Genomic DNA, 24116 nt, shown 5'->3' with positions numbered 1-24116 from the left:
AGACAAGTAAATGAGTTCAGATATCCACAATTGATCCCTTTCTTCAAAATAAAAAACAAGAAGCGATACAAACAAAGACATTGAACTTATCCCCAGTTTGTCTTCTTCCTGTTATCATCTCCCTAGTTACGACTATGTGTAGCGTCTTCTCTTTATGAAGCAAGAGTTGGATTTAGGTTTGCTTTCACTAAGAAAAGCTAGCTATAGCTCACCACTGGCACATAGAACCCAACCTTAATAAATCAGACACAGCATGGCTTGGATATTAACCACTCTAGCCTTGATTGCGCTCGCTTTCTTCCTCCGAGCTTGGCTGTCGAAAAGAAAGATCAAGGATAGCAAGTTGCCCCCTGGTCCAATAGGGTTTCCTATATTTGGTAGCTTACATTTGCTAGGGAAGTTCCCTCATCAAGACTAGCATCAACTAGCAAACAAGTATGGCCCTATCATGTATATGCGGTTAGGCTTGGTGCCTGCTGTAGTTGTCTCATCGCCTCGGGCTGCCGAATTGATTCTTAAGACCCATGACCTCGTGTTTGCTAATAGGCCACCAAATGAGGCTGCGAAGCATATCTCTTACGGTAAGAGCTTATCATTTGCTCCATATGGCTCTTATTGGCGCAACGTGCGCAAGATTGTACCCTTGAGTTGCTTAGCAACCATAAAATAATTTCTTTCATGTCCTCAAGGAAAGAAGAGCTTGACCTCTTGATTGACTACATTAAAGATGCTTCTCGTGAGCGTGTTGCTGTTGATCTTAGTGCCAAAGGTCTCATCTCTAAGCGCTGACATCAGTTGTAGGATGGTTTTAGGAAAGAAATACATGGAAAAGGAATTTCATGAGAAGGGGTTCAAACCAGTGATTCATGAGGGCATGCGTTTAGCAGCAAGTTTTAACTTCGGTGATTACATCCCTCCAATTGCGCCACTTGACCTTCAGGGTCTTACAAAGCGCATGAAGGCCGTAGGCAAGGTATTTGATGACTTCTTTGAGAAGATTATTGATGAGCACATTCAATTCAAGGATGAAAACAGAACCAAAGATTTTGTTGATGTCATGTTGGACTTCTTGGGATCTGAAGAAACTGAGTATCGTATTGTTCGAGACAACATCAAAGCCATAATCATGGTAAGAATGCATAGAATTAAAATAACTGTTAGTAAGCAGCACATAAATCACATGATTATCCTTAAATCTGTACCTTTCTCTTTCAGGACATGCTTGTAGGCTCAATGGACACCTCAGCCACAGCAATTGAGTGGACTCTCTCCGAGCTCATCAAGCATCCAAGAGTAATGAAGAAAGTCCAGAAAGAGCTGGAAGAGAAAATAGGCATGGATAGAATGGTGGAAGAATCAGACTTGGAGGGCTTGGAGTACTTGCACATGGTTATAAAGGAAGCTTTCAGGCTCCATCCAGTGGCACCTCTACTTATCCCTCACGAGTCAATGGAAGATTGCACCATAGATGGCTTCCTAATCCCGCAAAAAACACGTGTTATTGTAAACGTTTGGGCTATTGGACGCGAGCAAAGTGCTTGGACTGATTCAAATAAGTTTATTCCAGAGAGGTTTGCTGGGAGTAACATAGATGTTCGTGGACGCGATTTCCAGCTTCTCCCCTTCGGGGCTGGGCGCAGGGGCTGCCCTGGAATGCATTTGGGACTAACCATGGATCTGCAAATTGTGGCACAGCTGGTGCATTGCTTTGATTGGGAGCTTCGTAAAAATATGTTGCGGGAGGAAGTGGACATGACTGAGGCGTTTGGTCTTGTAACCCCGAGAGCAAACCATCTGTGCGCCACTCCTACTTATCGCCTTCACCTCTGATTATGACTTAAGCAATGTTTCGATTTCTAGTTAATTAATATTCTCTGTTGGAAGTGGGATCATGTAAGGATTGTCTTTGCTGCTTCTCTACTCTGAGAATGGAATGTCTATAGCTCTTTTGATAAACCACCAAGAAGGTCACTACGTGTTCCTATCAAGAATCCATGGTTTATGACATGAATCATGCAAGAGACGTGCCTCATGCAGGAGGATTTGCTGGCATCATTCCATTGGAAGGGTTGGTCCATAGCTATTAACTATTATTTCGTTAACTGTAGCTATTTGAATTCCTTGTTTTAAGTATTTAAACCCTTTAATTATGCAGAAATGAGTGTTCTTACCCAATTTTTACCCATCTTTTTGATAAATTTTCGAAAAATAAAAAAATAGCGAAAAAACAATGAAAATCCAAAAAATATATTTTTAATATATTTGCATCGTTTTTAGCATTTTCAGCGTCGTCTTAAAAGAATTTAAATTTTCTAAGGTCTTTTGAACGCGTTCTACTTTTCATGCATCATTTTTAAAATCAATGATATTGCTCGTTTTCAAAAAATACAAAAAAAAAATCAAAATTTACAAAAAAGAAGAAGTCGAGGGACAAAGTTTGGGGACCAAACAATATTTTGCCTACAAATAGTAGCTTTCAACACACACAAAAAAAGTGGGGGGCAATTTTGAAAAAAAAAAAGAAACCCTAATTCTATCTCTTTCACACCAGGCCCCCCCCCCCCCATCATCCAGAAGCTTTTTTTTTCTTTCCCCCAGTTCCAACCGCAGCTCACCATTTTCGGTTCCACACCATCTCCCCTTCACTCTCCCCTTCTCCTCAGCCAAAAACCAAGACCAACCCCTCACGTCCTTTGGTTCTCCCTAGAGCCGACTGAGAAGAAGACCAGCCCTCATTTTCCTTCCTTCTCCCACATCCCTTATTTCCAGCTTCTTCTCCCATACCAGAGCAGCCTCCTCTGCACTCCCCCATCTCCCCTTCACTCTCCCCTTCTCCCCTCAGCCGACTTAGAGAATCCGACCAAGATCAAAGAGAAGCCGCCCCTTCTCTTTGACAGAACAGAATCCCTTCACTCTCTCATTTCCATCGCCAGGTCTCTCCTTCATTCGGCCCCCAGCGGCGGCCGAACAGCAGCAGCACCGTCCCTCTCCTCTCTCAGCCGACCTGTCGGCCTCCCTCACCTGGCCGACACCACAGATCTGCCCGTCTTCTGCCTCCCGAAGCAAAGTCGGCCCCGCAGCAGCTCCTCCCTATGCACGACTACACCTGCAGCTCCAGCCTCCAGCACTCCTTCCTCAGTCGCCAGATCTGCCGCTTGAAGAAGAAGGAAAGAACAACAAGACCAGAACAGAGCAACAGATTCGAGAACGGATCTGCACAAAAGAAAAATTAAAATCAGCTAGTTATTGGGATTTTGCTATTTGTGCAGGTCACCGCCGGTGAGGAAGCAGGGAGGAAGCTGTTTCGAATCTCCCCTGCTGTCCGTTTTGGAGCAGACGCGCCGCCACTATCTTGCGGCTCCAGAAGTCTGCCTGACACTATTCCGGTGGTGCAGTAGGCCTTCTCTGCAATTCCTGGAGTTTTAGAGGCTATTTTGTAAATTTTAAATTGTTTAATGTAATTTTTGTTTAGTGTTGAATTTTTATAATTTATGTTATGGATGTAAAAAAGAAAAAAAAAGAAAAAAAGAAAAACTTAGGGAAAGTGAATGTGTTGTTTTTTTATGATAAAATTGCAAAGAATAAAGAAGAATTTAATATTTTGATTTGCTCACAGTCAAGAATTATGAACTTATACGTGAGTCGTATTTCTAATATCCGATGAAAAGATAAAATTTTTAAAACTTCTTTAACACATCAAGGCCACGAAGCAGCTTACCTCAGGTAGGGTGCGTTAGGGGTGCTAATACGTTTTCTAACCACAATCAGTCCCTTACCCGTAAATCTCTGACAAGACCAGTACATCCGAGTTTCCTAGTAACCCTCAATGAAATACTAGGTGGCGACTCTCAAGAACCAATCAAACGAATGAAACGAAAATCGCCAATCGACGCCGCGCGGGTGACGTGCGACAATGAGTATGATTATTTAGAGTAAATTATTGTGGTTCATCCTTACCCTAAGAGGAATTTTATCTAATTAGCAATTGTAATAGCTTTGACTGGGACCTATCATTAGTATGACAACTATATCTTACAATGGCAACCAACAAAGAAAGAATTGAAAATTTAGAAGCTGAGCTTGGAGGACTTCAAAATAGTGTGAGTCGGATGGAACTCGGTCTTAATGACAAGTTACATCACATGGAGGAAGTCATCAATAAGCTATTTGTGGCCTTGCTCTCGACTAAAGACCCATCCAGCAGTAACACCAATGACCGTAGTGGTCATTCTGGCCACAATAAGGAAGAGTTTAAGGAGTTTGCAGAAGGAGGAAGACATATGTTCTTATCCAAGTTGATAAAGCTTGAATTTCCAAGATACTTTAGTGATGATCCAACTGAATGGTTCAACAGAGTGGAACAATTTTTCGAATACCAAGGCACCATGGCAGCACAAAAAGTGTCATTGGCGTCATTCCACCCCACAAGTGAAGCTAATAAATGGTGGCAATAGCTACACCGTGCCTACATAGAGAAAGGGAGAGAATTGACATGAGAGGTGTTTGAGGAAGAACTTTGGGCTCGTTTCGGACCAGTTGATTGTGAAGATTTTGATGAAGCTTTATCAATGTAAGGCCCGACTCACTCCCCCTTGCAGAATATTGTCTGCTATGGCTCAGCCCAACCTGGCTTCCACGCCTCACGGTTTTGTTCCTAGCAGCCCACAGGCTCCAAAACACGTCTTGCAAGGTTAGGTACCAACTGCTTTAATATGCCCTGGCTCTGGACACTCTTCTTTTGATGTGGGATGTTACAATCACCCCACCTTAAGAACGAGCCGTCCTCGGCTCTGATACCATATGTAAGGCCCGACCCACTCCTCCTTGCAGAATTTTGTCCACTATGGCTCAGCCCAACCCGGTTTCCACGCCTCACGGTTTTGTTCCTGGCAGCCCACAGGCCCCAAAACGCATCCTGCAAGGTTAGGTACCAACTGCCTTAATATGCCATAGATCTAGACACTCTTCTTTCGATGTGGGATGTTACACACATGATCTGCGGGTAGATTGTGCTACACAATTACTATCAGATGGTGCTATGACTTGGTGGGAGACAGTTCAGTTGGGAGGGCTACAGAAACCCTATCCTGGGATGATTTCAAGACAGACTTTGAGAATAAATATTACTCCAAATATCATCAGAAGATGAAGGAACAAGAATTCCTAGCCTTAAGACAAGAGGGAATGTCAGTACTCGAGTACGAGAGACGATTTCATGACCTCTCACTATTTGCACCACATTATGTCCCAATGAAAGAACAAATATCCGCTTCCGCGGATAGATAAATTGTTTTATCAGTTGAAGGGTGCTAAAGTATTCTCAAAGATTGATTTAAGATCAGAATACTACCAGATGCGAATCAAAGGGCAAGATGTGCCGAAAACTGCCTTTAGAACTCGCTATGGACACTTCAAGTTCTTGGTGCTACCCTTTGGATTAACTAATGCTCCAACACTTTTTATGGATTTAATGAACCGAGTATTCCAACCATACCTTGATAAGTGTGTTGTCGTATTCATCGATGACATCTTGGTTTACTCCAAATCCTATGAGGAGCATGAACAGCACCTGAGACAGACACTATAGACTCTAAGGAGCCGCCAGGTGGATGCCAAGTTGGATAAATGTGACTTCTGGTTAAAAGAAGTTACCTTTTTGGGGCATGTAGTATCTTCAAAAGGCATTTTTGTGGACCCTCAGAAGGTGGGAGCAGTTTTGAGATGGGAAAGGCTTACTACGGTAACTGAAATTCATAGTTTTCTTGGATTGGCATGGTATTATAGAAGGTTTATCGAAGGGTTTTCAACGATAGCAAATCCATTGACACGACTCAACAGGAAGAACATAAGATGAGAGTGGTCAAAGGAGTGCGATGAGAGCTTTCAAGAATTGAAGAGAAGGCTTACTACTGCCCCCGTACTAATCCTTCCATCCGGAACAAAAGGCTTTGTACTCTATAGTGATGCCTCAAGAAAAGGACTGAGTTGTGTCCTAATGTAGCATGGAAAAGTAGTTGCCTATGTATCGAGACAACTGAAGACCCATGCCACAATTACCGACAGATATATTCCGTCGGTGTTTATCATTACTATTGCCGGTGGAATATATCTGTCGGTATTTGACAGAGTTCTAAAATATTTACCGCCCATGCCACAACCGCCAAAAGATATTCCATCGGTGATTACCGTTGAAAATACAGACGAAATGATTTTGTTGGTAATGTTCTTGCGGGAAATTATTTTTTTTTGCCGCGCTTCGCCGTTTGAAGACTGTCGGTGGTTGGTTTTTTTATTTCGATAGAATCAGCGACAGAATGAGGAATTACCGACCATCAGTATTATGACAAACGTATTCCATCGGTGAGGCTGTCGGTAAAAATGTTACCGACAGATTGCGTGCCTTACACCGACAAAATTAATCCGTCGGTAAAACTGTTTAATGGTGTAGTGTGAAGACTCATGAAGTCAACTACCCAGTTCATGACTTAGAATTGGCAGCAATAGTTTTTGCTTTACGAGTATGGAGGCACTACTTATACGGATCTCGGGTTCAAATTTTCACGGATCATATAAGCCTTAAATATTTGATGTCGCAGAAGGAGTTGAACATGCAACAACGGAGATGAGTAGAATTAATTAAAGACTACAACTGTATTATAGATTATCATCCAGGAAAAGTGAATGTAGTCGCGGATGCTCTCAGCCGTAAAGACAAGGCGATTAGGGGTGCACCAGCAACTTCGAATGAGGAAACCATGATTGAGCTAAATAGATTGGGAGCAGTATTAAATGTGAGTCCAGAAGGATCCTTAATGGCTCAACTAAGGGTGAAGTCAGGATATCGAGAGCAAATATTAGAGGCACAACAACTTGATGATGAAGTGTTAAAAGTAAGAATCGAACTGGAATCGAGGGGTGAAACTCTTTTTCGAATGGGTGATGATGGAATAGTGATGTTGGGGCGACGTATATATGTGCCTGACAACAAAGACCTTAAACAAAAGTTACTACGAGAGGCTCACGAGTCTAAGTTCACTGTACATACAGGTAGTACTAAGATGTACCAGGATCTGAAACAGTACTACTGGTGGCCAAATATGAAAAAAGAAGTGGCTGGCTATATGGCAAAATATAGTATTTGCCAATAAGTAAAAGTAGAACACCGAGAACCGGCAGGGCTGTTACAACCATTACCAATCCCTGAGTGGAAGTGGGAGATGATCACAATGGACTTTATGTCGGGACTACCCACAGGAAAGAGGGGAAATGATGCAATCTTGGTCATTGTGGATAGACTAACTAAGTCTGCCCTTTTCCTACCAGTAAAGATGACAGATCCAGTTGAAAAGTTGGCTAAGATTTATGTGAACGAAGTTGTAAGGCTTCATGGAGTCCCAACATCAATTGTTTCAGACCGAGACCCAAGATTTACTTCACGTCTTTGGTCGAGCATACAACGTGCCTTGGGAACAAATTTGAGTATCAGTACTGCCTTTCATCCGCAGACTGATGGCCAATCTGAGAGAGTTATTCAGATCTTAGAGGATTTACTAAGGGCATGTGCTTTGGAATTTGGTGGAAACTGGGAGGAGCACCTGTCACTAGTAGAATTCACGTATAACAACAATTATCAGACAACAATTGGAATGGTCCTATTTAAAGCTCTTTATGGCAGAAAGTGTAGGACACCCTTGTGTTGGGAAGAAGTTGGGGACAGAAAGCTGTATGGGGCAGAATTAGTACAAATCACTACTGAAAAAGTGAGGATTATTAAGGATCGAATGAAGGTGGCTCAGGATAGACAGAAGAAGTATGCAGATATTCAAAGAAGACCACTTGAATTTTGTCCAGGAGATAAAGTATTTCTGAAGGTAGCTTCATGGAAGCACATGTTAAGATTCGGCATGAAAGGGAAGTTAGCTCTGAGGTTCATTGGACCATTTGAAATCCAAAAACGTATCGAACATGTAGCATATGAAATAAACTTGCCCTCACAGTTGGCCAAGGTTCAGAATGTATTCCATGTTTCTTTGCTGCGAAAAGCCGATGTAGACCCTTCGAGAGTGTTACCTCAAGTGCCAGTGGAGGTAAAAGAAGCCTTAACACTTGAGGTAAGATCGATAAAGATACTCGATTGGGGAGAGAAAGAACTTCGTAATAAGAAAGTTCCCATCATTAGAGTCTTATGGCGAAGCTCACAAATCGAGGAAGAAACATGGGAGAGAGAATCAGAAATGAGATGAAAATTCCCCGACTTGTTTATAAACTCAGGTACATCACTCAAATTTTGTATGAATTGGAGAAAAAGTATTTGTTGTTAAAATTAAGTTAATTCATGTGTGGTATGTAGTTTAAGAAAGTATTGTTTGAAGGGAAAGGGGTGACGAATCTGGACAGACTCATCTCCTGACTTTCGGTGAGATTTCGGGTATGAAGATAAGGGAATTAGGATCGGGTTCCTTCATAGAAATTGTAGATTTGGATGTTAGCTAACCAAGGAAACTGGTCTTGCTTAATTTGGAGATGTAGAACTCCAGTTATGGGTTACCAACCGAGACTGAGTCGTGACTGATTCTGTACGGCAGTAGGACTGATTAGTTGATGAGCAATTTTGACTACCTTGGAGGCAGAACTGGGTTCTCTATCCTTTAGAGAACTTGTATCCTCATGTCTTAGCTTTCTAACAAGATCAATCTCACTTAAAATGGAGTTCTAGAACTCTAGATATAGTTAAAAATCTGATGAGTGTTCAAACAGTAACAGTTCAAAGTCTAGACAGTAACAATTGGACAGTAACAGTTCAATGTCTAGACAGTAACAGTTCAATGTCTAGACAATAACAGTTGGACAGTAACAGTTCAAAATTAGATAGTAACAGTAGACTTTCATGTGAATACTATATGTAAGAATATAAAAGAATTGAATCATACGAACACATACACATTGAGATACTAACTCTGAAAATATACATGATATATATATGTATGTATGTTATTATGAGGAAATGAACATGCATAGAAAGTAACATATGAGTAATGGATGAATATGGATTCTCTATAATATCGGCTTGAAGGAATCATAACCAAAAACTTCCTTGTGATTCAGGAGGAGCAACCAGGATTGGATCTTCTATTATGGGAGGTTGCGAGACAGGCGAAGCAGGTGCGTGATTTTCCCTAGTGAATGCAATTACAATAAATATCATGTTCAGTGTAAATAAAGTCTAGCGTATTTACAAGTTTAGCTTCAGTTAATGGCATCCGTGATAGGATTGCGGGGAGATGAATTACAAGATTAGCTTCGACTAATGACATCAGTGATAGGATTGCCGGGAGATGAATTACAAGATTAGCTTCGGCTAATGGCATCCGTGATAGGATTACAAGATTAGACTTTGAATTACAAGATTATAGTTTGCAAGGTCACCCGGTTCATGCAAGTAAATAAGAGTATTCAAATTAAGAATATGCAAATGAGTGTTAATTGGGTTTAAAAGATTTACAAGCAAAATATAAGTTGTCTATTAGAATTCTTATGGATCCGATAGAAAATTAATACTTCATTCGTATACATTACATGAGCATAGATATATTTCTTTATCAACATAATGGTATGTTTATTTATGTAACAGGTCCATCAAATATCCCAGGAGATCATTAGTCTAGGACTCTACTTTATCAGGCTTATATAAATATTTAACTTAAACAAAAGGGAATTAACGCGTTTATATATATAGTATAGTTTTGTGTCAACCTTGATGTAATTAACCTTTTTGAAATTTTTAAGAACACTTATTATGTTGTAAATGCTTTCTTTGCATGTTAGTATTCATTTTCTTTCAAATTTTATGATATGATATGTGGGCTATGTTCATATTGAACTTACTCGTAGGATATATATATAGTGTGGATTGCATGAGGTGTTGAATTATGATGTTTGATATAAGGTTCGGAATTATGGGACCTTGTGATGATGGGTTGATTGAGTAAATTGATAGTAGTCGATAACTTGGGATGTCCTAAATACAAACGAAACTCTGCCGAATTTTTGGTAAATTAAAAAAAAAATTACCCTAAAATTAAGAGAATATGTTGGGATCTTTTAACATTGATCAAGTCGTACAGTAGGACTATTATAGTTGGTATCAGAGCCCTAGTATGGGTTCTGGGAAGAATACAAAAGAGGTTGTTGATGTTCATTAATTTATTACAGGATGGTACGTACCCGTCAAGAGATTAGAATAGATCTAACCTCTGCAGGGAAGGGGAATAGAGATATAGACTTTTCCGTGGGGCAAGAAGAAAGCCCTTTGGAAGATACTACTTCACATGCACCGGTAGTATCGACTCAAGTAGAGCATGAAGAATTGACGGGGCCTCAAATTAGACAGGCACCAAGGCAAATTGGGGATGTTCGGCCGACCATGTCAGCCCCACAGGAACAAGTAAAGGAGCCCCCTTAGACTACACTTGGAGGGCCATCTGTTTCTTATGTTGATTCGATGCTCCTGGCCCAGCTAGTCAAAGCAGTAATGGAAGTTATGGCTAATGCTGCCACTCCTATGCCAGCACCCCCACCCGCACCCATCATACCAACCGTTTCAGAAGCAACTATAGCTACTAATGATGTGGTACATCTAGTTTGTTTGGTGAAAAGTATGAGAGAAATGGGTTGTGAACCCTACTCAGGTGAACAAGATGCTGAAGTGGTTGGAAGGTGGATTAGAAAGGTGGAGAAAACAATGATTCAAATTAAGATACATTGTAAGGCTCGACCCACTCCCCCTTGCAGAATATTGTCCGCTATGGCTCAGCCCAACCTGGCTTCCACACCTCATGGTTTTGTCCTGGCAGCCCACAAGCTCCAAAACACGTCCTGCAAGGTTAGGTACCAACTGCCTTAATATGCCCTAGCTCTGGACACTCTTCTTTCGATGTGGGATGTTACAATCCCCACACCTTAAGAATGAGTCGTCCTCGGCTCTGATACCATATGTAAGGCCCGACCCACTCCCCCTTGTAGAATATTGTCCACTATGGCTCAGCCTAACCCAGCTTCCACGTCTCACGATTTTGTTCCTGTCAGCCCACAGGCCCCAAAACGCGTCCTGCAAGGTTAGGTACCAACTGCCTTAATATGCCCTGGCTCTGGACACTCTTCTTTTGATGTCGGATGTTACAATCAAGGGTCACACAGGTTGGCTCATTACGAGACTACCAAAAAGAGTTTGTAAGGTTGGGAAATCGGGTGCAAGGATGGACATATAAGGCCCTGGTGGGGATGTTTATGGGAGGCCTTAAATCAGAAATTGCAGAAGGTATTCGGATGATCAAACCACACTCCTTAAAGGAAGCTTTTAGCCTCGCCAACGAAAATTCACACGGCCACCATAATTCATTCGTCTACAACCTGAGTTTCCAGCACAAACAAAAACCACACCAGCCTCACGAATGAAAAGACTCACTTGGGAAGAAATGCAAAGGAGGCGAGCTCAAGGCCTTTGCTTTAATTGTGATGAAAAATTCACCGTAGGCCATAAGTGTCGAGGCCCAAGGTCTTATTGTTAGAAGGGAGCTATAGTTCAAATGCTGAAGATGAGACAAATGAGGAGACCATAATAGAACCAGAGATATCACTTCATGCTTTAACAGGATGGACAACGTCCATAACAATGCGAGTACTGGTTAGGATCGGACCCTATGAGGTGGCTGTCCTCATTGATAGTGGTTATACCCATAATTTTTTTAGCGAGAAGGTTTCTAATTTGTTACAATTACCAGTGGTTCCAACCAGGCCATTCAATGTGAAAGTTGCCAATGGGAATCCATTAAAATGTCAAGGGAGGTTTCAGCTTGTGTCGGTTTTACTTCAAGGTATCCCATTTTCCCTTACTCTCTATTCCTTGCCATTGATCGGGTTAGACTTGATGCTAGGCATACAATGGCTAGAGCAATTGGGAACAGTGGTTTGCAACTGGAAAGATTTGACAATGCAGTTCCAATACATCTCTGGCCTGATTCAATTACAGAGGAAACTTTGATCTCCTTTCCTGATTCAATCATATTATCAAATATATCTCTGGCCTTAGAAACAGTCACAGATTCCGTACATCATGATGAGACTCTCGTATGTAATGAAGCCCGGTGTGTATCTCATATCAGATCTTCTTGAAAACACTCTCTGCTTTATCTTTCAGCCGCGCCTTCCCATAATTTACTATCATAGAATTGAATGTAGGCAAAGTTGGTTTTCCTTGGACCTCAGCAAACTCTTAAACACTTGTTCCATCTTCTCAAAATCTTGCTTCTTCCCGTATGAATCAATCAGCAAATTAAAAGTAATAATGTCAGGCTTACATTGATCACTTTTCATGCGAGAAAGTACATATTCGATTTCTCAGATAATCCCATTTTCCCCATATGCATCCATCACACCATTATATGTAGGGGTAAGAGGGTGATAGCAATACCAAATGGAATCAAAACTATAAAATTAATTTTATCTTCATAATACATCCACCACTTTAATTTTATTGATCTTCATACCTATCAAATATAAATATACAAAGTTTATAAGAAACATTAGCCAAAACAAAGTATTATTTATGTTTAGTAAATTTCTAAATAAAGTCAAATAACAAAAATAAAAATAAAAAAATATTCTTACATATTTATTTTAATTATACTCGTCATTTTTTCATAGAATATAAACTGTCGATTATCATATATATTATGAATCTTTCATCAACTTTTTTTTTCTATATAAAAATCAAATAATCTACAAGAAAATTATCCTCCATCCGATTGTGAATTCTTATTTTAATAATCTTCATTGCGAAAAAACTCATTCAATAGTTAATACACCGAATCAATTTGTCAGTTAGTGGATAAATTAATGATTTTCTAATTTCTACCAATCCTTGACATAAATCAGTAATCGATAGAAAATTCTTAAACTCTAGATGATTGGGTACATCAAACTCATAATGCTACAATTGAATCTTAAATGAATTATTTCTTGGTTAGAAAAATCTTAAGGATAGAACTTATCAACAAACTTGCATATATATTCAATACTTAAAAATTTGTAGGTTTTTTTAATCAAAAGCTACACTTAATATAAAAAGCTTGATCACTTGCTCACTTGATCTATTATTTAATTTTTGTAATTATTGATTAATGATAAATTTAAATATATCATCTTGGTTGTAAAATTCAATTCTGAATGAATTTTTTTTTTTTGACAATAACATCATCATATTAGAAAAACAAGCATTAATTCCAGGGACAATGCCGTACATTTTAACTATTTTAGATAAAAATAATAACATAAAGTCTAATTACATTCACATGACAAGAATGTGACATGGTAATTTCCGATCTTCAATTACAGCTTGATAATGGCTGTGGTTTAAAAAGCAAAGAAACTAGAAAAACTAAGCAAAATGTGAACCAATTACAAAAGAAAAACTCACTTAAAAACCACTTCTTTTACTTATCCAACGACAACTAAGCAAAATGTGAACCAAACCCATATAATATATGAACAAGAAAAGAAGTTTAAACAAAATCTCATTAACACCAAGTACCCACAACCTAAAAACACATAAAGATTCAATACAAAGAGTCAAAAGGCACAAGAACCGCAAGGCATTGAAGCCACTTGTCAATCTTGCCAAGCTCTTCAAACAGCATAAGGTAGTGCTCAGTCCTCATGAGTTTAACATACTTATCAAGTGTCTTCACCAAAGTTTGTATATCACTGAAACTCCTCAAAATCACCCAAACTTGCTCCCGGGCCTCCGATTCCTCGTCGGTTTAAACTGGTTTCTTTTTGGGTCGGGTTGAAATGCAGGATACTAATGTTTGAAGATGTTTAAGTGGTTGCATAAGATTTGTTTGGAATTGTGTTAGCAATAGCAGTTCAAAATATTTTTCGCTTATAAATTCATCAAATAATTTTTTTTAATTAAAAGTTGATCACGAATTTGAGCAAACAAATACGGATGAAGCGGTGGCAGTTACCGGGAATGTGTTGATGTCAATTTTTTTTGTCGTAAGAAACGAGGGTGAGATTTTTTTTTTCTTTTTACAAAGCTGATAGAACATGTTTTATTAATAAAGAAATATTAGTATATCACTAAATCATTAACATGTGTTACGATATGCGTGGTCAAAATTCTTTTGAGCATACAAAAAAAAAATGCTTGGATGACAAAACTATTTATAAAAAAGTAAGAAATATCTAATAATACTTGAGTCATCAATTTGATTGGATCCAATTAAATTGAGTAGTTTAATAATCTGATTTAAACTATAAATAATAATAATAGACAAACCGTAAAAAAACATTTGGTAACAATCAACCAAAACAAATGAATCACCGATATTGTGCTAAAGAAAAAGAAAAAGAAAAAGAAAAGATCATTGGCAACTTATTCTCATTCTATTGTGGACATCGTCTATCACTAAAAAAAGCTATATGAGACAATTCAAACCCGACCATGAAATTCTGGACAATAACATAAGAAGTCACATGGATCAGTAGAACAATGTTTTAGAAAAGCAAATCAAACAAAACAAAATGAAGCGAGTATCCACCTATAATCAATAAATCAATTATATTTAATTAAAGAATAAAATTTATTTTAAAAAATAAACTTAATAAAAATAATAACAAATAAAAAGACCTAAGGTAACCAAATTAAATTTAAAAAAATGATAAAACCAAGGTCATAGAAAGCATGAAAAAAACACAGAGCTCAATTTCCAATTAAATAAATATTGAATGATGAAATAAAAAAAATATTAATTTAAAAAATGATAAAAAAACTAAAACAATCTTAGGCAAACCTCATGAAGCTATGTTAATTTCCAAAGTTTACAACTATTGAAATCTTAGACACGGGCTTAACCAAGATCAAATTCAAATCAATTACATGTTGAAGAATTAAATCCAGTATAAAAATACTACTTTTGAAAATTTGACAAAGCAAAAAAAAAACAATTAAAAGAATGAGAATGAAATCTATTAGCAAAAAAAATTTAAGAAAAAAAAAAGCAACTCTAAAAATTATCTTAGACTACAAAAAAATTAAATGAGGATGAAATCGAAAGAAAAATATAATTCAATGAATTATTCCAAAAAAAAATATAACAAAAAATCAGGGTCTAAATAAAAAATAAATAGATGTATAGGGGTTGACTTGAAAAATCGGGTGGCAGGGCACAAACACTGAAAATTAGAGAGGAAAGAAAGAATGAAAAAAAAAAAAAACAGCTGGTGACAAATTAAACCTCTTATCAGTGCACGCGCCACATATCGAATGAGGAGATACTGAGATGAAGTTGAAGCCACCTTGGAAGAGCCTTTTTGGCCGCTGGAATTAGTTGCACATGCTATCCGAAGATGACCAAGTAGATGACGTATACTTAACATGTGTCTACCTTTTTTAAAAAAATTAGTAAAATACTCAAATGAACCCACCCGAACCAATTTATAAAATAAAAACCAGCACTCACAAGCATGTGTCTTGTGTTACTTGTCTTTGAGCTCTCTCTTGACACAACATAATTAGAATTGTATGGATTTTATTCATCAATGAATCCAACATCATGATTATGTCTACTAGCAAATACATACTACTTCTTAGACAAGCAGCATCTTGATTTAAGTTTTGAAAGTAGTACACAAACAATAATACTAAACAATAAAATTGTAATCCTAACTACCTTATCCTTAGGGTTAAAATGTTTAACAACAATGATGAATCAAGGATAAGCTAATATAAATAATTTATGATCATAATTCAAAAGGTAAAATTGTATAAGTAAAATAGAAAAAAAAAATTCTGGATGAGATCGAAATGGGGTTAGAGATTTGATCATGAGATTAGGATGGTATTTGACATTGTGATCCAATCATATTTTTTTAATTTTTTTAGTTTTAAATTTATTTGTGTTTTAAGATAATTTTGATGTGTTTTTATTAAAAATAAAATTTTAAATTAAAAACATTTTGAAAAAAAAATCTATACCAAACTCCTAAATAAATCCTAGATTATTCTTTTTCATTTTTGTTAGGAGGAGTAGATAACTTTCGAAAAAGTAGGGGTTTGTTGGTAAAAAACCATAAGTTTTTGGAAACTTCTAAAATAAACGAAAAGAAAAAGAACCATAGGTTTGTTGGTAATAAACTATTATTGTATAGGTCAAGATATTAGTTTTTAATCCCACGAGGGTTGATCTATGATACATCCCAAGTCACGAGTTAAGTGGATTGATTAGAGTTAACTAAAAATTAGATTTGTTTACAAACAAGAAAATACAAATTTTACTATATAAAATAAAAATTACAATAATTTTTTATTAATAGAAAAACAATTAGTAATTTCACATCTAATAAAAGTAAACATTTTAATTAGAGCTTCTCTAACAAATACCTCATATAATTTCATTGGATATTACTCTCCTTTTGTCTCTCCTAAATGGTGTGTTTTGAAAGGCATGAGATGCAACCTAACCTATTTATTGTTGGCTGGGCATCCCATCCTTCTCCACAGAAAGAAATGGTGCGCACCGTTTCTAATTGTTGGTCAACTTTCGGTGCATTAAGTGCATTGTTTAGTATTACGGTATAATTTAATGTGCTTTTGTTAAAGTTTTTTTTTTTAGATTTTTTTTTTTAATATTAATACATCAAAACCACTTAAAACAAAAAAAATATTATATAATTTAATATTTTTTTAAGCTAAATATATTTTTAAAATACACTCGACGCAATTACAAATGCAAAAAATCAAGGAAGCATTTGGGAACATGACTAGCCACTTGTATTCAGGATTTTTAAAATTTTAAATTGTTTTGATATACGGATATATATTGACTGAAGAGTTTGGTCTCGTAATGTGCAGGTCGAAGCATCTAGTAGCTATTCCTACATATCGCCTAAACAAATGAAACTAAATGTGTCAGTGTCTTGTTTTAATTAGATCAGCATAACGTTCACTGCTAAGTTGCTCCTTCAGGGATTCTGTGTGCTTTCTTGTTCATCACACTCTTTGAAGGATCTTACCATCTTTTTAAGAGCAAATAAATGAGGTATGATGCCATTTCTTTTGGAAAAGCACCGTTAGACTTGATGACTTTGTTTATACATAGCACTAGTGATTCATAGACACAGCATGATTGTTTGCTTTATGCATAACAAGTGTTAATAAATCATAAGCAAATCTAGTTGTTTCTCAACTAGGTGCGACTATGGCCTCCAAAACCATTAGACGTTTTGTTTGCTAAGTACACTATTTGTCCCTCACAAGCAGTCCTCCCAGAAGACAATTTGAAGAAAAAAGGCGCCGGAGGAAGTGTAAAACATAAGAGGAAACAATATAGCTAGGCGCCGGGATAAAATGTTTAACAACAATGATGAATCAAGGATAAGCTAATATAAATAATTTATGATCATAATTCAAAAGGTAAAATTGTATAAGTCAAATAGAAAAAAAAAATATTTGGATGAGATCAAAATGGGGGTAGAGATTTGATCATAAAAGATTAGGATTGTCGCACGTGTGCGGTGATCATCCACCCTTATGTATGGATATATATCTGGTAAATGTGGGAAGATAAGGAATTCTTGTCTTTTATCAGTGGAAAAAATGAAATGGGAGTCACCACCTAGTATTTTGGTTACTAGGAACCCTAAATGATCATAGAGATCGGGTACGGAGACTGATTGTATAAAGGGAAGGTATTAGCACCCCAAATACACCCTACCTAAGGTAAGCTGCATTGTTTTATTGTCTGATAAAAACTAAGGTCTTGTCATGTTTTTTAATTTTTGGTCTGTCCATGGTTTAAGAAAAGTCCTCCTCGGTAAGCAATTCTTATCTTATCGGGTAAAAAGATAAGGTCTTGTGGTGTTGCTGTAGTGGCAGACGGTGGTTGCTGCAAGAAGAGGAAGAAAGGAGAAGAAATCTGTAGAGGCTGACGATGGTGATAGTCGCGGTGGCTGATCCGCCTCCTATGAAAGATCTAGGTTGGTGGATATGGAGGTGGATAGACCGGTGGTGGTGGTGGTTGTGGTAGGAGGTGGATAGTCACGGTGATTGCTGCAATGTGCACATTTCTGCAATTCAAGGAAAAATAATTACTCGCCCAATATAAGGTAGTTTGTGTTTTATTCGGGTCGGTCCCAGCCCAATTTTGTTCCGGGTCCGCCGCGTTCAAAAATTTACAAAAAAAATACATTTTCAAAAACATCCATGATTTTCTCGCATATTTTTCTATCCATTTTAGTTAATATTGGTTCGTTTTTTATATACCGTAAAAACACAAATGCGGTATTAAAATACCCGGTTTTTTTCAAAACTTAAAAAAAAATGTTTTTTTGTTCTCATGCATATGGCCAAGTCTCTCAAAGAAAAAATCACATCATATTTTCATACAACAAAAATTCAAAAAATATGTATTAGCATGCATCTTGACTTTAATATCCAGTTTATTAAAATAACGAGAACAAGGCCAATATTTCAAAAAACAAACAAAAAAATATTTTGTTTTTTTTTAATATCCGGGATTACAGATTTATATGTAAAACGTACTCCCGATATTAAAAAAGTAGTTTTTTTTATTTGACGTTAGCACAATTAGGTTTTTACCCGATAAGATAAGGACCTCCTTACCGACGAGGACTTTTCTTAAACCATAGACATACCAAAAATTAGAGAACACGACAAGACCTTAGTTTTTATCAGACAATAAAACAATGCAGCTTAGTTAGTTAGGGTGTATTTGGGATGCTATTACCTTCCCTTTACGCAACCAGTCTCCGTACCCGATCTCTGAGACCAGTTAGGGTTCCTAGTGACCAAAATACTAGGTGGCGACTCCCATTCCATTTTTTCCACTGATAAAAGACAAGAATTCCTTGTCTTCCCACATTTAGCAGATATATATCCATATATAAGGGTGGATGATCGCCGCTACGCCGCACACGTGCGACAGAATGGTGACTCCGCTGGGGACCTTGTGGATACAAGCTTTGTTTTTGTTTGATTATTGTGTTTTATTGTTTGGTTTGTGTCATTATTAATATGGGTTTCCTCATTTGCGTATACGCTTTAATTTTGTACATATTTGTTTGCATTGTAAAATTGCTTCATGCATCATTCACATTTTAAGGGAATTTATACCGAAAAACTTTATGTTAGGTGAGGGACTAGCAGCTTACCTTACGACTTTAGTCAAGGTTTAAGTTTGTGTAAACCTCAACTCTTCGCTGAGAGCTTAGACTGGTAATGATTGGTGCACATGCTATCCCATTACCTGCTGAGCCCCCTATTGCTTTCTCGAGGGTGATCACTGGGACAGCAAGAGACCCTTTTGAGACCAGGTAGAAAGCCACCCATCCTGCAATGGCCTAAAACCTATTGCTAGAGTATGAACTCCCTAATACGCATGTATATACATTTGCATCCATATACATACATACATACAAGAGGCTGAAATATAGGTCCCCAACGAGTCTACAACACTCGATTTTGAGCGAGAAACACAAAAGATGAAGAGCATGATCGCCGTAACGTCCATTTTCAAGAAGAGTTGGAGTCTCTGAAGACAAGCTTGACTCGCCTATAGCTTACTCGAGCAAATACTGAAAAATAAGTCTGGGGAATGTTCTTTCCAATTGATCTATCATCTTCGTTCAAACCCCAACAACGACTCAACTCGAAGAAATTTGGGGCAAACATGGTCAAGAGCCTCAACACAATCCAACATTTTTGTAAAAGCTTTTGTGGGGAGGTTGTCCGAAGAGGAATTGCACCACGGGTGCATAATGGAGCCTGTTCTAGTTCTGTCCAAAAACAACTACCTCTGTTTGATCATGCCTTCAAAGCTTCTTGATTTTTTGTTTCAACCTATTTTAGTCTTGTTGTTAAGCTCATGTGTTAATAAGACTTTTTCTGTCAAATGACCCTTTCTTGTTAATAAGATCATTTGTTTTCCTGTGTTCATGACATGCCTTCATTTTTGTTGTTGTTTCATGCAAATAACACATTGAACATAACCTTTAAGTATGAAACCGTTGTGCCAAGAATCTTTTGGTGTGTTTCCCTTTTCTTCCAAAACTATGCATGATCGCACATGTTCACAAGGATTTTTGGGAATTCAAAGTTTAGTAAAAAAACAAAAATCATATTGGTGTTTGTCCAAACAAATAAATTCTAGAAATTCAAGCGATTCCTTAAAAAGGTAACTATACACCTAGAAAAAAAAACAACAACAACCACGACAAAAAAAAAAAAACAAAAACCCCATGATGTGACTCCGAAGCTGAGTTTTATTTGAATGAATAATGAGAAATCACTTTACATACTCGCATGAAAGCAAGGCTTACCGATCCTAAATGCATGAGTTTGGAATGAAAAAATATCATCTTTGATAATATTTTCACAAGGCTAAAATATATCACTTTTCATTTTTGTCAGGAGGAGTAGATAACTTTAGAAAAAGTAGGGGTTTGTTGGTAAAGAACCATAAGTTTTTGGGAACTTCTGAGAAATATAAACTATTATTGTATAGGTCAAGATAATAGTTTTTAATCCTGAAATGAGAGTTGATCTATGATACATCCCAAGTCACGCGTTAAGTGGATTGATTAAGATTAACTAAAAATTAGATTTGTTTACCAGCAAGAAAAGAAAAATTTTACTATATAAAATAAAAATTACAATAATTTTTTATTAATAAAAAAACAATTAATAATTTCTCTTCTAATAGAAGTAAACATTTTAATTAGAGCTTCTCTAACAAATACCTCATACAATTTCATTGGATATTACTCTCCTTTTGTCTCTCCTAAATGGTGTGTTTTGAAAGGCATGAGATGCAACCTAACCTATTTATTGTTGGCTGGGCATCCCATCCTTCTCCACAGAAAGAAATGGTGCGCACCGTTTTTAATTGTTGGTCAACTTTCAGTGTATTAAGTGCATTGTTTAATATTACGGTATAATTTAATGTGCTTTTGTTAAAGTTTTTTTTTTTAGATTTTTTTAATTTTTAATATTAATACATCAAAACCACTTAAAACAAAAAAAAAAATATATAATTTAATATTCTTTTAAGCTAAATATATTTTTAAAATACACTCGAACGCAATTACAAATGCAAAAAATCAAGGAAGCATTTGGGAACATGACTAGCCACTTGTATTCAGGATTTTTAAAATTTTAAATTGTTTTGATATACGGATATTGACTGAAGAGTTTGGTCTCGTAATGTGCAGGTCGAAGCATCTAGTAGCTATTCCTACATATCGCCTTAACAAATGAAACTAAATGTGTCAGTGTCTTGTTTTAATTAGATCAGCATAACGTTCACTGCTAAGTTGCTCCTTCAGGGATTCTGTGTGCTTTCTTGTTCATCACACTCTTTGAAGGATCTTACCATCTTTTTAAGAGCAAATAAATGAGGTATGATGCCATTTCTTTTGGAAAAGCACCGTTAGACTTGATGACTTTGTTTATACATAGCACTAGTGATTCATAGACACAGCATGATTGTTTGCTTATGCATAACAAGTGTTAATAAATCATAAGCAAATCTAGTTGTTTCTCAACTAGGTGCGACTATGGCCTCCAAAACCATTAGTCGTTTTCTTTGCTAAGTACACTATTTGTTCCTCACAAGCAGTCTAACGGTAGTTCTACCTAGAAGATAATTTGAAGAAACCATTATAAGTGGCTTTTGCTTTTTTGTTGAAAAAATCATAGTTAAAACTACGTCAATAAAAGCTGTTTTTGCATTTCAAAAGTTTTTTTGAAAATAATTAATTTTTTATTTAAATTAATTTTTTAATATTTATATATTATTTTAATGTGTTGATGTTAAAAATAAATTTTAAAAAAATAAAAAAATATTATTTTAATATATTTTTAAATATTATTTTAAAAAATAATCACATAGATTCTCAAAATAACTCTAAGTATATAATATCCGTGATGACACAATTAACTTGAATTAAGCAAATCATGCTTTTGTGTTTTTATAGTATGTCACGATCGATCTTAATTACACAATTAGTCAAAGTTCGATCAAAACAACAACAACGTTGAACTTACCTCTCCTGTTTGTTTTTCCTTCAGGCTTTCGATTCCTAAGTCACAATATCCAAGTAAATATATAAAAGGGTAGAGATTTTATACACTTCAAGATCCAGCAAGCTATAGAATCACATCCATGGCTTGGATTTGGACTTCTCTAGCCTTTGTTGCACTTATCTTTCTGCTCCAATGGTTAAGCACCAAGAATAAGAGACTTCCACCTGGTCCAAGAGGGTTTCCAATTTTTGGAAGTCTTCATTTGTTAGGGAAGTTTCCTCATCGAGCTTTTCATCAACTTGCTCAAAAATATGGCCCCATCATGCATTTGCGGTTAGGCCTGGTGCCAACCATTGTTGTCTCTTCGCCTGAAGCTGCCGAATTATTTCTTAAGACTCATGACCTTGTTTTTGCTGGTAGACCACCTCACGAGTCTGCAAGGTACATCTCTTATGGACAAAAAAGCGTGACTTTTTCACAATACGGCTCGTATTGGCGCAACATGCGTAAGATGTGCACAGTAGAGTTGCTTAGTAGCTTGAAAATTACATCTTTCAAGTCAACGAGAATGGAAGAGCTTGATCTGTTGATTAAGTACATTCAAGAAGCTGCACAGGAACGTGTTGCTGTCGATCTGAGTGCCAAGGTTTCGTCCCTCAGTGCTGACATGAGCTGTAGAATGGTGTTTGGGAAGAAATATTTAGATGAGGATCTTGATGAGAGGGGATTCAAATCTGTGATGCAAGAGGTCATGCATTTATCAGCAGCTCCAAACTTGGGGGATTACATTCCTCAAATCGGAGCTCTTGATCTCCAGGGACTGACAAAACGCATGAAGGCTGTTTCCAAAGTTTTAGATTTGTTTGTTAGCAAGATTATTGACGAGCATGCCCAATACCAGGAGAAGGGCAAAAACAAGGACTTTGTTGATGTCATGCTAAGTTGCATGAAATCCGAAGAAAACGAGTACCTTGTTGATCAAGGCTGTATGAAAGCCATAATGCTGGTAAATGAATTTTTTTTCTTTTAATCTTCATGAAAGAGTTAAATTAACTACACAATAACGGTAGCATTACTAATCTAAATATCATTATGCTCCTGCACATGACATTTCGCAGGACATGCTTGCGGGTTCAATGGACACTTCATCAACTGTGATTGACTGGGCATTCTCAGAACTGATAAAAAATCCACGGGTTATGAAGAAACTGCAAAAAGAATTAGAAGAAGTAGTGGGAAAGCAAAGGATGGTAGAAGAATCAGACTTGGAGAGTTTGGAGTACCTAGACATGGTTGTGAAGGAAACCTTTCGGCTCCATCCAGTGGGTCCTTTGCTGATCCCTCATGAGGCCATGGAGGACTGCATTGTGAACGGCTTCCACATACCAAAGAAATCACATGTTATAATCAATGTATGGGCCATTGGTCGAGACCCAAAAGCTTGGACCGATGCAGAAAATTTTTATCCAGAGAGGTTTGTTGGCAGTGACATAGATGTTCGGGGCCGAAACTTCCAGCTTATTCCATTTGGCGCTGGCCGCAGAAGCTGCCCTGGAATGCAATTGGGGCTAACTGTGGTGCGACTGGTGCTTGCGCAGCTGGTGCATTGCTTTGATTGGGAGCTTCCAAACGGAATATTGCCATCTGAAGTGGACATGACTGAAGAGTTTGGTCTCGTAATTTGCAGGTCCAAGCATCTAGTAGCTATTCCTACATATCGCCTTAATAAATGAAACTAAATGTGCCAGTGTCTTGTTTTAGATCAAAATAACGTTCCCTGCTAAGTTGCTCCTTCAGGGATTCTGTGTGCTTTCTTGTTCATCACACTCTTTGAAGGATCTTACCATCTTTTTAAGAGCAAATAAATGAGGAATGATGCCATTTCTTTTGGAAAACTAGATTAGCTATTCTCTGTCCGACCGATGGAAGAAGAATATATATAAAAGCACCGTTAGACTTGATGACTTTGTTTATACATAGCACTAGTGATTCATAGACACAGCATGATTGTTTG

General features: G+C 37.2%; 2 protein-coding genes and 1 pseudogene across 2 annotated transcripts in view; all 3 read left to right on the top strand.

Moving 5' to 3' along the window:
• The first annotated feature begins 77 nt into the window (after positions 1-77).
• The window catches only part of LOC7456950 (cytochrome P450 71AU50), an 88613-nt gene continuing 64574 nt past the window's right edge, over positions 78-24116 (top strand). The window contains exon 1 of the mRNA XM_002309980.4: positions 78-176. The gene's annotated coding sequence lies outside the window, so the exon portion shown is untranslated. The remainder of the gene's footprint in view (positions 177-24116) is intronic.
• On the top strand, positions 169-2079 carry LOC7457124 (cytochrome P450 71AU50-like; annotated as a pseudogene).
• On the top strand, positions 22079-24061 carry LOC7456945 (cytochrome P450 71AU50). Its single transcript, XM_002309975.4, has 2 exons — positions 22079-23108; positions 23221-24061. Exons 1-2 carry the CDS (start codon positions 22242-22244, stop codon positions 23833-23835), a joined length of 1482 nt encoding a protein of 493 aa, XP_002310011.3. The 5' UTR covers positions 22079-22241; the 3' UTR covers positions 23836-24061.

This window comes from Populus trichocarpa, chromosome 7, assembly GCF_000002775.5.
Source record: "Populus trichocarpa isolate Nisqually-1 chromosome 7, P.trichocarpa_v4.1, whole genome shotgun sequence".
Lineage (NCBI taxonomy): Eukaryota > Viridiplantae > Streptophyta > Magnoliopsida > Malpighiales > Salicaceae > Populus > Populus trichocarpa.
Note: the sequence above shows the minus strand (reverse complement) of the source record. Positions and strands in the feature narration are given on the sequence as shown.

Bases quoted from the DNA above. Each gene is read 5' to 3' on its own strand.
- LOC7456945 (XM_002309975.4), top strand. From the start codon at position 22,242: ATGGCTTGGATTTGGACTTCTCTAGCCTTTGTTGCACTTATCTTTCTG. The intron at 23,109-23,220 runs GTAAATGAATTT...GACATTTCGCAG, and splicing joins GTATGAAAGCCATAATGCTG to GACATGCTTGCGGGTTCAAT.